The sequence below is a fragment of the Culex pipiens genome, chromosome 2 (genome assembly GCF_016801865.2).
Source record: "Culex pipiens pallens isolate TS chromosome 2, TS_CPP_V2, whole genome shotgun sequence".
In the NCBI taxonomy this organism is placed as follows: Eukaryota; Metazoa; Arthropoda; class Insecta; order Diptera; family Culicidae; genus Culex; species Culex pipiens.
Window position 1 is genome coordinate 174,310,259 of NC_068938.1, and position 14,633 is coordinate 174,324,891.

The window sequence follows — 14,633 nt, forward strand, 5'->3', positions numbered from 1 at the left end:
AGACGAAACCATCACCATTCGATTCCCCGGATTTTTTCACATAATAAACATATATTTCCAAGTTAAAATTTCAGCGGCATCTAATTCATGGGGCTGCGGGTCCCTTTTTTCCCAGTGTGCATTGTTTGAAACAATATGTATTACAATGGAGCACCCGCAGTCGAGCAATTTTTGACAGTTTGCTCCATAAGAAATACATTGTAGAAAAAAGCAAAAACTGCTCGAATGGAAGTGCTCCATTCTTATTATGGGTAATTCCAGGTATTCTACATAAATTGAGGTTATTTTCGTCAAATTTTCAACCAATCGTTTAGAAATCTTTTTATATCTGATCAATAGACATTTTGATAAAATAAAAATGATTTTTTTTATATTTTAAACACGCAGAAAAATATTTTGTAGAATCAGCCTGTACGAGGTTTGATTCAACAAAATTTTTGTTGAATATAATCAACGCCGATTTTGCGTTGAAACAAACTTTGATTTTCTCAATTTCACAAAAATCTCTTGTTGTTTTGAAAAAGTTGCTTTGACGTTTAGCGTTGATTCAACAAAAATGTTGATTTTCAAATCAACAAAACGTTTTGTTGATTCAAATATGCCTTATTTTTCTGCGTGAATATTATAAATTCCATTGTTAAAAGCAGGGGGCGACATCTATATCTCACTACAGGCAGCTCACCCGCAGCCAACACAAGCTGTCAACTTCGGCACCAGAACAAAAGGGAGTTGTCAATTACGGCGCCAGCACAAAAGAACAGCTGTTCGTTACGGAACCAAAACAAAGCTACTGCGCACTGTTAAAAAATGTACAAAAACTGCAGGCATAAAATGAAAATAATGTAATTATTGTTTTTAAGTAAAATTTTACCGCAATGTACGTTTAAAAGTTAGTTTATGTTTTCGAGGTGATTTTTATCAATTTGTTTGCAAATCTAAAAATCCAAATTTTTGCTTTACGTAGTAAAAGAAGGCTCCCAATGTATGCAGGCTGACGAACAAAGCAGTCAAACTTCCAAACTGTAAAAAAATGTACGTTTGTTTGTCGTAGTCTAATAACTCCTTAAGGTGTGATTTTTTGTTGTCAAAAAAAAAAAAAGATAAGATGTTTCGAGAAATGACATGTTTACATTATATCTTTCGAAATTAGTTAATTAATTAATTCATCTAAATTAATTACCCAAGTCCAACTTTGGCTTACCTGTTGCTGGGGCGGGCTCTGCGTGGTGTGGTGAAAGGGTGGCGGAAAGTACGGCGGCTGAAAATCGGACTGTAGAGTCTGGTGGTGCATGGTGGGCCCCGGGCCGTGCGATCCTCCGTGGCTTGCGCCGTGCCCGCTCGTGGGTCCGTTCCGTCCCGTGTGGCCCCCGGAGTGTGTGGTATATGCCGGACTGCCACCTGACAGCCCGATGCCCCCGTGACTAGTGAGCCGCTCCTGGAAGAAGGAACCAATCAGAGAGAGAGGAGAAAAGAAAGCCAGAAATTAGTGCGGGGTGTCCGAGGGTTACAATTTATCAATCAAAATATATAGTTTCGGATGATGACATGTGCTTTTATTTTTTGCTGCGGCTGCCTTCTACCAGCTAGAGCTAGATTTGATGGAGCTAATATTATTTTTTGTGCTTCTTCTGATGCTGACGAATGGCCATTTCTGGGGGGTTCCTCCCACCCCCTTCCCCCTCTTTTCACCCAGTGATCATTTTGATTGACTTGGCGAACTGGATGTTGGCCGGCGAGGCGCAAAAAAGGCTAATAAAGTTTTATTGCATGAGCCTTGACGCTCAGTGGAGAAATGGAAGCGTGTGAGAATTGGGAGTGGATTTTGAAGGAGTGTTTTTAGGATCAAGATAAGTTTTTTTTTGTGGGGGAAACACAGTCACACACAGTGTACACAACTTTTCTCTTTTGTTGGCCAATAAATCATTGGCGGATTGGCATAGATCAAAGAATTAAAATGCATTTTTTTTGTGGATTTTTTATCTATTCCAATCAGGTCAGTGCAAATTTTATTTCGAGATTTTGTTCCCCCCTCCTTCATAATTTCTCCCAAAAATCAGGATACAGAAAAATATTGTTTAAGCCATGAATTCGAACAACAATGAAAACGATCGTAACCATTTACTTCTTAGACCATTCACCTTCCCGAAAACCATCCAAATCCATGCGAAACTTACTTGAGGATAGCATGGAGATTTTCCCCTATTCTCTTAAAAAGTTGAACTTGTATCGCATAAACACGACGAAATCCTGTTTTCAATCCGCTAAAATCACCGTCTTCAAGCAATGCGAAGCGACTTCGTTAAAGTTGTAGCTCGGAAAACACTCTTTAAATAGCATCTGTCAGTAACTAAAAGGTTACTAAAAGGCTTGAGTTTCGATCAAATTATCGAGATATTTTTTTGAATTTCTATGTTTGAGCTCTCGAATCCATTTCAGAATCCTCAGACAAAATATAACATTAAAACACCTCTATTTTTAATTCAATATTACAACACATTCGAAACGCATTCCCTGAAGACCCTCGAAAATTGCCTCAAAACACCTCCGGAAGTGAGTGGTCTTTCATGGTTTTCGCGTCAAAAAGGTGACACCAACAGCCAATTTAAAAAAAAAGCCTGTCAAATTATCAAGAAAAGTCTCCACTTTTACGACAACAGAAAACCGATGATCACCGCTGTGACTTCCCTTCCGCACAACCAATTTTGCGTCGAAAAGAGTATTTCCATAGAAAATAAAGTGAAAAGTGACCGCAAAATTGATCATAAAACGGCGCACGCCCTTCCTGTCTGGCCGAGAGCTTTCAATCCGATTCCAGATCGCTGAAAAGATCGCGCATCAACGCGTAAGCACACGCGCTGAAAGAAAGTGAGACATTTCCTCCGAGAAAACTTTGCAGAAGACTGCAAAGCGATCCGGGCGTGCCTAATAAAATCGCGCTCGCGATTAGCGCAGCGTTAAATCTTTCGCGGAGAACTTTTATGACCCATTCGAATTTAAGAAAAAAAAAAAAAAGTTGTGTGAAATAATTTATTCACGCATTCGTCAGCTAGCGATCGAGCGAGAGTGATGACTTTGATGGTTCTGGGTTTATTGTTATTGCCTCGTTTTTTTGTTGGACGACCCGCCAAGATCGATCTATTTGGGGTCTCAAGCTTTTCGAGACCACTTGACTGACCGGGAACAGAGGGAGAGGGGGAAGTCCGAAGAAAGCGAAACAAATGTTGGCCCCACGCCACCCCTACAGACGTTGAAAAGTGCGATTTGCGATAAATTGGATCAGGATTTTTTTTTCTGGAAGGTGAAGAGAAATTGGGTCAGCCTCGCAAGAGTCTCCAAGAAGTGGATTGATGATCAAAGACGAATTAATATTTAATTTCGTTTCGCTTTCCACGGTAGCTTTCAATGAGCACAAAGGGGTTTATTGATTTCTGGTGAATCGAGCGAAGATTAAGGAAGAGTCCGAAAAAAGGCTTTTCTTGAGAGTTGAGTTTTGAGCATTTTTTCTGAGTGTATATGAAAAAAGTTATTTTTATTGATAAATTGTTTGAGTATGCCTTGTTTTAAAGTAGAGTTATGTTTAAATTTGCATTTTTCAACTTTTACGCTAATTGTTTCATTTGTTAGACCAAATTTGTGAGATTTTGTGTAATTAAAAAGGCCAATGCCCAAAACAGAAAATAAAAGAAAACATTACTGCCCGTAAAGGAAAATTCGACTTTATATGCAAATTTCGTGTTCAACCTTACGTGCTAAAAATTGAAATATTTTTTCCGTATACTGATTATTTAATTCCAAATTCATCAGTGGATTTTTTTTTCAACACGAAAAAGCTGGCTAAGATAAATTTAACAATCAAAAGGATGGTTTTCGTCACTCCTTAAAAGTTTAGAAGGTTAGTTTTTTTTTAATAGACTGACCAATATTTTTAAACTACAGTCCAGATTCGATTATCCGGAGGCCTTGGCAAAAATTCACTTCGGATAATTGAATCAGGAAAATGTTTTTCGTTGTCTTATTTTGATTGTTTAGCTTTGGTATGACCCTTAAACTACTCTAAAGTAATTTAGAATTTTTAAATCCAAGATGGCGGCCAAAATGACGATCATGAAATATTTAAAAAATGCGTGTCGCAGAACTGGAATTTGATGTTTAAAGTACACAGAAAAAAAAATCATGGTAATATTACATCTGGGAAGGGGTACATCTTTTATGTCAGAAAAAAAGGTGTAATTTTACCTCTGGAAATGTGTAATTTTACCATTTTTCTGGTGTAATGTCACTTTTTCAGTCTTAATTGACGTAAAATTACATCATAAAAGAGGTAATATTCAACCTTCCATAATTAAAGCTTCCAAATTTACATTATTTTTTTCTGTGTAAGAAAATAAATTTTTGATTCGATTACTCGAAGTCCCATACAAATATTCGGATAATCAAGTTTGTACTGTAACTTATGGTTTGCATTTTTTTTCGAGACTTTTTATTTTATTATTTATTATTATTTCTATGAGGCTTTGTCCACACGGAAAAATCCCGATGTTTTAATTCACTTTTTAACACTTAAAGTTATACTTCTAAATTGTTTTGTTTTATTTTCGAATCTTTTTTATATGTTTTAGTATAGTACTGATTATGAAAATTGAATCAATAGTTTTCGAGATATCGCCACATGAAAAATGAGGGCTAAGTGACACTTCAGTGAAAATTTAAAAAAATAAACAAATCACTAAATTTTAACTTTAAGAGGCATATCAGCAGCAGTCTGATAAACAAGAAAATTGTAGGAAATTTTCCCAGCTTTTCGAAGTTTCTTTGCAGATGTGCAATTTTTTTCATGAAGTTTTTTTTTATTAAAAAAAAACTTGAACTTAAAATAATTTGTTTTATTTTTTTTTATAGAAAAAAGCTTAGTTATTTTTGATTGCAATTTTAACTTTGCATCAGAGCAATTCTTTACAAAATCGGCTGATTTTGACCATTTTTTTATTTGGCTAAAATTTTGTATTGGCCTTTTCTATGACCAGAGAAGCCATTTCAATATTGGCAGCTATTCTTAGAAATGTGATACATAAATGCGTGAAAGTCGCTTAATATAAAAAGAAATTGCATAGTTGTAATTTTTTTTCGGTTGGTACACATATTTATTTTTATTTTTTTTTATCTTTTTAATTTTTGTCCTGAAAAATCAAAGGCAAATATTTTTTTTAAACTTTAAGAATTCAATGAAAATTCAATTGAAAGCTCAGCTCAGCTTCAGCTTCCGCTGAAATTGATTTGAAATGCATTTCCCTGCGTTTGAAATAATTTTTAACATGTTTGGGATTATTCAAAAATCTCTTGAATTTTAGAAAATTTTCGTACAATACAGTCAAATTTTACATTTTTTCAAACTAGTGACAACTGAACTAGTGTTAAATGCATTTTAATACAAATTTCTCATTCAATTGGTGAGACTATTGCTTGTTGTTTTTTAAAGCCTTCCCCCCTTGACTCAGGTCAGAGGCGCTATTTGCTCATTTAAAAAAATATAAAGCAAAAGATGTTTAACAATTGATACACGTGAACACGTGAAATTTTATAGTAGTATAAATATATATAGTAATACTTTAAATGGGCGTATAATGGAATATTTAATTCCAAAATTTCAAAATCAAAATATTTTTTTCGAAAAGATCGTGAAATTTCACATTTTTTTATTCTTCAACATTTGAAATTGGACCAATAGTTGCTAAGATATTGGCATTAGAAATTGTCGGAATTTTTGGATGACATTTAAAAAAAAACTATTTAGTTTTTCTTTAATTCGCTGCATTTCAGGCTTATTGGATCTTATTGGAAATCTTATGAACTTTTCCAAAAAAATATTTTCAGAATATTAAAAAAACGGGATTTTGTATGCTAAACGTAAACATGAGGTAATTAGATAATGAAAACGGTGCCTTTTATCAAAATAATCTGTAAAATACCTTTCGATTGCAAATTTGATTTACATTAAAAACTTAAGTCAAATAAATGTTTGACTAATATTTCTATTGAAAAAGCAAAACAAGGCTACTTAAAAAAAATGAAATGGAAATTTGGGATGTTGATTTTTTGTGAAAAAAGTTTAATTTAAAGTCGGCAAATTTTTCCGTGTATTTTTTCTGAATAGTCCTCATAAATACAACTATGCCGAAGACACGAAATCGATCCGAAAATTCCTTTACATACCATTTTTGTTTGGACAGCTTGCTGAGGCTTCTTTGGTCATAGAGAAGAACCACACAAAGTTTGAATTAAAAAAATATAAATAAAATCCATTTCCGGTTTTGGTGGAGAATTGCTTCATCATATAAAGCATTTGTAATGTTAGATATTTTTCAAAAAAAAAAAAATGTTTTCAGATAATCTAATCTAATAGTCCCAAAAAGTATTTTTTTTTAATTATGAAAAAAAACTTCGTTTTTGGGAAAAAAACAACAAATTTATTTTTCATAAACCTTTTTTTCTGCAAAATCGTAAAAGTTACTTTAAAATTTTCCGATGCCATCAAATCGATCAGAAAATCCCTTCTCAAGGTACTTATCAAAATAAAAATAAAAAAACAAATTGGTTCCTGAAAATTAAAGAAATATTGTCAACAGTGGTTAATCGAGACTAGGTTACTGAACAGTGACAGTAGTTTTTAGAGTACTTGAAAGCTTGAAATTTGGAAATTGATTTTCACATTTTGTTGCTTTAGATTGCTATGGAAATTAGAATTATTAACTGATCATGGTTTAAAGTGCAGTTCCAATTCGCCCCAGCTGACGGCACATAGATAAATGCATCTGTTGATAATTGACATTAAAAATTATGGGCAAAGCTGTAATAGTAAACATTCTTGTATATTAAAAAGAATACATTTTGTCTAGCTATTTAAAAACTAAATAAATCTGGAATAAAAAAATATTTAAAAAAGCTACTCAATCCGACTTTTATTCTGAGACAAAATCAGCCTCACTGCACTTCGCCGTCGGCAAGATCCAACAAATCAACTTTACCTGCACTTCGATAACGGATGACATGTCCACGTATGCCAACGCCATGCTGATATTTGTCGCAGGTTCTTCGTTTTTTCTACTCAAAAAATCGCGGTCAACACGCGCTTCAGAGACCACTTTTTGCTGTTTTTCACCTTTTTTACCGGAGGTCGTTACGTCGTTAATTTCAAATCACAACACCATCAATTTTGCGCGCTGCTGTCAACACCACCGTTTGTTTTATAATATTTGGACATATTTTGTTTTTGCGTTGTTTGCTGGTGAACGCGAAAAATTACGCGGATGACTCGGGACCTGAACGACGACGATATTACAATCAATTAGCACTGAGTTTTTGCTGCTTGCCGCGCTAAACCTTAAGGCGACTGTTGCTTGGGACCAAATCAACTTCGCTTTTTTTTTTTCGTGGCTGTCAACGCGGAGGAGGTTGGGTTGATGATGATGAAGATGTTACGGCAGTTAAGATGATTTCCAGACGAGAGATGTGCATCTCGAGTGGTGGGAGGCTTGACGAGAGGAGGCCTCTTTTTGTGACAAGTTCAAACCGTCCGAAAGCCCATGTTGGGGAAGGAGGATAAAGTGGGTATAAAAGTTTTTTTTTATATTGTGGTGGTCGTGGGAAAATTTGGCGCTTATCGCGATGGCGCCTGGTCGGGTTTAAGCTTTTGAGGGTGGTGCTGGTGATGAGAAAATGTGCATCACAGACGCGAGGGAGGTAAATTGTGGCGATTAGTGAGGTGGTTTGACTGGGTGGTTGTTTTTGTCTGGGTTGCACGTGCGATGAAGATTTGATGGACTTTTGACCATCTTCTGCGAAGAAATTTGTTCGCAATTGCATCGCAAGAAAATGGAATCGTGATTAATGTTGGCAATAATTGAGTTGTTTAGTAATCGACTATCTATTTGAGAGAAATTTAAAGGAAACTGCAGAAGATTATTGAGTAGGTATACAATTCGTCAAACTCTTTGAATTTCTACTAAATACTAAGGCATGTGTTTCACCAATTTGTACACAGTAAAAAAAGTTCAAATTTGGAAGGTGTTATTTTGGAGGGTTGAATACTACTTCTTTTTTTATGTTATTTTTACTCAATTCAGACCGAAAAAGTTACATTACACCAGAAAAGTGGTAAAATTACACATTCCCAGATGTAATATTATCATGATTTTTTTACTGTGTAGTTGAGATAGGCATTTGAAATCAAAAAGATGTAAAAAGAGAACTCAATTTAATGGCTCAATACAAAATCCGGAATATAATGCTCATATATTCTAAGTCTTCTGCTATTAACACTTAATAAGGTAAAGAAAATCTTGTGAAGTGTAATTTTATTAGAATTTGCCAATGCATGCTTACCAATTTTGTGTGAAAATACGTTTAATGTTACACACAAAACAAAATCAATAAAGCTGGATTCAAACCCAGTACACATGAAGAGCACTGCTCTGTATCCCGCACGACTATTAGACATTTAAAGAGCGTGAGCTTGACATTTCGGTCAAATGCGTTTTCCATACTGATGTTATACATATTTATGCGTGTAATATTACATATCATCAAGTAAAACAATGTATTTTTTACCCAGTCGATTTTACTGTGTAACTGTAGAAAAACAAAGCTTGGGATATGAAATAAAAAAAAATAAAAATCATGGTAATATTACATCTGGGAAGGGGTAAATCCTTTACATCAGAAAAAATATGTAATTTTACCTCCGATAATGTGTAATTTTACATCTGAAAATTTGTAATTTTATCACTCTTCTGTTATAATGCCAGTTTTTCAGTTTAAATAGAGGTAAAATTACATCATAAAAGAGGTAATATTCAACCTTTCGAAATCACACCTTACAAATTTACACAAATTTTTACTGTGTCGTGTTCAAAGTGAATCGAGATGTACAAAGAAAAAAGTTCCATAATAAATTGTTTACGAAAAGGTTTCTTGACAGATAGTGTAAATTTAAATGCAAGTTGCATGGACATTTATAGGGGTCATCCATGAGCCACGTGAACACTTAAGGTGGTGGGGGAGGGGGGAGGGGGGAGGGGGTTGGGGTAATGGTGATTGTCCACGCTCCACACAAAACAATCTTGGTAATATTACATCTTTTATTTTAGAAAAAATATGTAACTTTACTCCGAAATGTCCGAAATAAAAATATTTTTACCGCTTTTCTGGTGTAATGTCATCTTTTCAGTCTAAATTGAGGTTAAAATGACATCGTTAAAGAGGCAATATTAAACTTTCAAATTTGACATTTACTCTTACAATTTTTTTTTGCTGTGTATTTCATTTGATTCATTTGATTTAATATTCCATAAAATGGAACATTTTATATTCTTTGTGGTTTCCAAATTTAGTGAACTACGCAGTAAAAAATTGTGTAAATTTTGAAGGTGTAATTTTGGAAGCCCTCTTTTATGATGTAATTTTACCTCAATTTAGACTGAAAAAGTGGCATTACAGCAGAAAACTGGTAAAATTACACATTTTCAGAAGTAATATTACACATTTTTTCTGACATAAAAGATGTTCCATGATGTACCATGATTACCATGATTTTTTTTCTGTGTACATTACAAATCATTTTGGTCTTAAATACACTCATTTTGGCATGATTTTCTCTATAAAAATAGTGTTCGGTTCAAAAATGTTTAAGAATGTGTTTAAACAATTGAGCTATTGTTAGTTGTTTTTATGCTACAAAAACTTTGTCAGCAATCGAATATGAATTTAAACTCAATTATTAAATTTAATCAAACATTTAGGTGTAAATTTTCAATATGAAGCAATAATGAACACTTAAATATGATCCATTTGATGTAGGGGAAATATACACATTTTAATCACACTAAGCCGTCCGACCAATTCTCATCACTTATGCCGTTTTTCGCTATTAAATCAACATTTTAGATGTATCAACACTTCATGAAAGCTGTAATTCATTATCAAAGTGCTGATAGGCCGATAATAGATAGAAATAGGCTGAGAAATGGTATAGTTCCCCTTAATAAATGTTTTTTAGATTAAGGATTTTTTGAAATTCCAGTGCAACTTTTTTTAAACCCATTATTCATAAAAACATTTTTTAAAGAACGTAAACATCACCAAAAACTCATCATTTTCCCTATGGAATCTATGGGACTGCAGACCGAATTTAATGGCATCAAGCCCTGGCCAAAATCGGTTCAGCCTGTAATCGAAACTCCTCAGCTTACCACTCCAAAAATAGCTTTCTAAACCTTCTAATGATTTACTTCCTTCCGAGCAAGTCCCAAACTCCCAAGCCCACTGCACCGATAACACCACCAGGTAAAACCAATTCTACACGCCACATCATCTCGCCACACCACCTGCTGCCACAACGGTCACAACCCAAAGGCCCGACCCGACCAAAACGGCGGAGAACCGCATTCCAGCGAGTCGGCTAATCGCACGTGCAACCAGTGCCAAACAGTAGCAAAACGCAATTGCCGGCACTTAAACTGCCGCACAAAATCAGTAATATCTGGTCAAGCCGAGAATCGTATCCATTTCACTTTTGCAGGAGGTCCCCTCGGCAGCAACAGTCGCCTTCCGATTTCGAGGCCTTCGAGTCGTTTGGACAATTTTCCGCCAAATCTTCGGGGCCTGGCCCGGCTCAAATTCGATAATCACTTCTCAAACGGTCGCTATTATTTATCAATTATCCGCAATCATTTCGGGGAGCTTCTCGTGTTCCGCGCACGCACTCTCTCGCCACGAACTGGCCACACTGCAATTTGCTTGCAACACCGATGTTGGGGGGGTCCTTAGGTCCGCACCTGTTTGGACCGCACAATTGTCGTGAAATCGTGCGGTTCGTTGCGACCCGCACCGCACAAGTCTCCCACGAACGCGCGCGCGATCACGATCACTTGCGACTTGACGACTTGTCGACTAGTACCACGGCGCCCTAATCTGAATATAATTCGCGGCGCGCTCCAATCAATCATAGCGGCTGAAGTTTCTAGCGCAAACTGAGCATAAAATCGGTAGCGACGGACGGGATCAGGGCACAACACAACACAACACACACAACTCCTCCTTTCTCGGCTCTCTTTCTCCCGGAGTTGTTTCTCGCGCGAAAACATCACCAACACAACGCGATGACGATGCCATAGAACAAGTTTGCGCGCTCTCTTCATAAGTCGTCCTCGGGATGAGGCTGTTTTTTTAATGTTGAATCTTGCCACAGGAGAAATATGACCTCCCAAACATAGCTGGAGGGAGTAGGACACAAACTTTTCGCAAAAGGAGAGAAAGAGAGAGAATGAGCTGAGTTTGTTGTTGGGACCCGCGCGCCATTCATCTCCATTATGATGGGATGACACACACGCACGCACACACCTGGTTTATTCATGAAGACACTCACTGTTGATCATATAAAAAAGATTCTGGTGTGACACATCGCAGCCGAGAAGTGATGCTGGGCGAAACTGAAACCGATAAGTGGTGTGTAGGATGTGGAAGTTGATTCAAGAGAATACAAAAAAAACATAGTTAAAAAGAGAGAAGAAGAGATAATAATGTTGGAAAAGGAGCGCGTCCCGGTCATTGGCGCTTAAATTATGGTGATGAGACTTGATACTCGGCGCTACGGGTTGAGGACACAATGATATCAAAAGGATAGGTGGGACGGTGTTGCCAGATTGAAGGGGGGTAAACATGTTTCATTTAAAAATAAAATAAACCAGACAAAATTTCAATCAATTTGATGCGATTAGAAATGGTTCAAAATTCGAAATCGAAAACAAAAATAATGGAAATCGTTATTTTGATAATTTTTAAGAAAACCCCCTTACCCGTTGTCTAATTTATCTAGAGTTTTAGAAAAATATAACTCGACTTTCCGGATATTTGGGCTCGATTTAGCATTTATGAATTATCATTATATTTTTTAAAGAACAGCTTTCAAGATACATAATAATTTCAAATACTGAAACTAAAAGTTAGCAAATATCAAAAAAATCATGTTGCTTGAGAATCATTACAGAAAATCTAGATTTTTTAGTTTATGTTTACAAAATGTCATGTTTTTATTACTATTATACAGTAAAGAATTACAGAATTAAGAAATATTGTATCTGGCATCTAACATTACTATTTTTTTCTAGATGTATAAAATTTTGTAAGGAATTAATATAGTTTTCGAAAAAGAATTTTAGTCCCTTTTGCAAACATGTCGTGAAAAATATTTGTACTGGTCCAAATTATTATTTCAAATTTAATAATTATGAATTAAATCATACCCCACCGTAAACTAGAAAAAAATAATCGTTTAATTAAAAATATGTTTTCTATTTATATTAACAAATATTCTACCTAGAAAATGAAGAGTGGAAAGGGTGGTTCTCATTTCTTGGACAGAAATGTTTCAAATATAAAATCAAACCTATCTTTTGAAATGATTATTCCAAAGTCCATTGAGAAACAGGCTTAATATAAAAAAAAACTTTTTTCCATAATCAGATATATTTATTAAAAAAAAAATTATTTCAGTTGCTGAGAACATCAACATTTTAAACTGTTTCATGTACTGTGGGATTCTCTTCATATTATAATTTTATTTCTCAAAACATATATTTAATAAATGCAACTCATTAAAAGGAACTTATTTAAAAAAAAAACTTGTCAGATTTCAAAAGTTTTCACTGAAAACAATTTAAAAATGGAGTTTGTTAGTTAGTAAAAACATAAGTACTCAAAAACTTTCATGATTTGCAATACGGATACCAAACGACACATTTTTTTAAAAGATATTTTCCTTACATTAAAATACTACAAAATACTGTTTTTGGAAATATTCTAATTTTAAATCATATGCAATATAGGTTTCAAACGACGCAGAATGTTGTACAGATTTTCACTAAACAAGAGTTTTTTAGCGTAAAATACTAAAATTTTGACAAACTAGCTTTTTTAAAATATTCATGTTTAAATAATTTGCATTAATTATATCCAATTACGCACACAATACCGTTTTAAAATAATAATAAAATTATCAAATAACGCAAAGTTGTTGAGGATTTTCACTATATTTTACCGTTTTTTAAATACTCAAATTAAAAAATATATATACAAATTTTGCGTCGTTTGATGTATGTTGTATAGATTTACACTAAACCCGAGTTTTAGTTTAAAATACTAAACTTTTAACAAAATCTATTGTTGAATGAAATTCATTAAGTTTATCAAATAACACCGTTTTTTAAATAATGAAAAAAATCAAATTATGCAAAATTTTAATAATATTATACCGTTTTTTTTAAGTAAATTACAAATTACAAATTTTACGTTTACAAATTACAAATTTTACGTCGTTTGATGCCTATATGTTGTACAAATTTTCACTAAACCAGAGTTTTTATTGTAAAATGGTAAAATTTTCTAAAATACTTAAGTTTTAATAATTTGCATTAAGTTTATCAAAATACGCAATATTTTGCATAGATTTGAACTCAACAGGAGTTTCAATGTAAATATAAAAAAAATTTCACAAAATACCGCTATAAAAATAATTTCAAGCGACGCATAATTTGGTATAAAATTCACTGTATTGTACCATTTTTATTAGTCAAGTGTTTTAAACTGCACTTTACACCAGATGTTTGGCAATCATTGGTTTTCAAAATATCAAAGCATTGAAAAAAAAAGTTTTTTTTCGCATTTTTTTGCGGTACTGCCCATCGGAATTACAAAAACTTTGAAAGATATGTGTAACGGCCTTATTCTCAAATTTTATAAAAATATGATCATATTGTAAATTTTGAAAATCAAAGTATTGAAAAAAAACTTTATTTTGTGACAGGTTTTGAGTACTCACAGTTTTTAAATAACCACATTAAAAAAATGTTTGCAGTAAATGCTGTTTATTCCTGTGAAAACTTTGTTTGAATCAGTTCATATTGATAAGCTACATTTTCAAGATCTTTTTTGATATTTGAGCCCTGATAGTCTGATTTATTTTTCAATGGGATATGTTCTACAATAAAATACTGGTTTATTTATCACAACTATCGTGTTTTGGATAAACAAAAACTTGTATTTTGTCTAAAGCATAACATTTGTGGTTGTGTGTTCTTAAAGTGAAAGTTCAAATAAAAATTTGCGAAGAAATGTAGGGCCCAATACTTTTCTGTTTTTGGGAGCAAATTTAAATATCTTTGCAAAATATGAGCCAAATTGAGGTGATTTTTTTAGCGTTTTGGGTTCACTAAGTTGAAATTTGAATTGGAAGATTTCGGTAGGAAACGAGAAGATAATCAAAATTTTCGTTTTTATTTATGCTGGAACCGTGCTGCAGTGTGAGATTTTATATGAATTCAATTGCGAACACTTATGGACAAGACCGTGGAAAGATCCGACGCATTGGTATAGAAACACATTTTTCCAAACTTCAGCAATCGACAGCAACCCCTAAACTTTAACGAATTAGGCTTCAATTTAGACCAGTTACTCAAATTAACGTAAAAATTGTGAAGGATTGCGAGCAAGAAATTATATTTTGTTGTAACTCTAAGTTATGCAAAAAACATGCTCCAAATAGTTAAATTTGAATAAATATTGTAATTTATCATAAGAATAAT

General features: G+C 33.9%; 1 protein-coding gene across 6 annotated transcripts in view; it reads right to left on the reverse strand.

Moving 5' to 3' along the window:
- Positions 1–14,633, reverse strand: part of LOC120416997 (transcription factor AP-2-epsilon) — a 279,517-nt gene that overhangs the window by 26,505 nt on the left and 238,379 nt on the right. For 5 of the 6 annotated variants that reach the window (XM_039578936.2, XM_039578937.2, XM_039578933.2 and 2 more), the window contains one exon: positions 1,202–1,435. In XM_039578936.2, the coding sequence (XP_039434870.1) occupies positions 1,202–1,435 (234 nt within the window). Of the gene's footprint in view, positions 1–1,201; positions 1,436–7,022; positions 7,167–14,633 lie in introns of those variants that run through there. The other variant, XM_039578935.2, reaches the window with a different exon arrangement.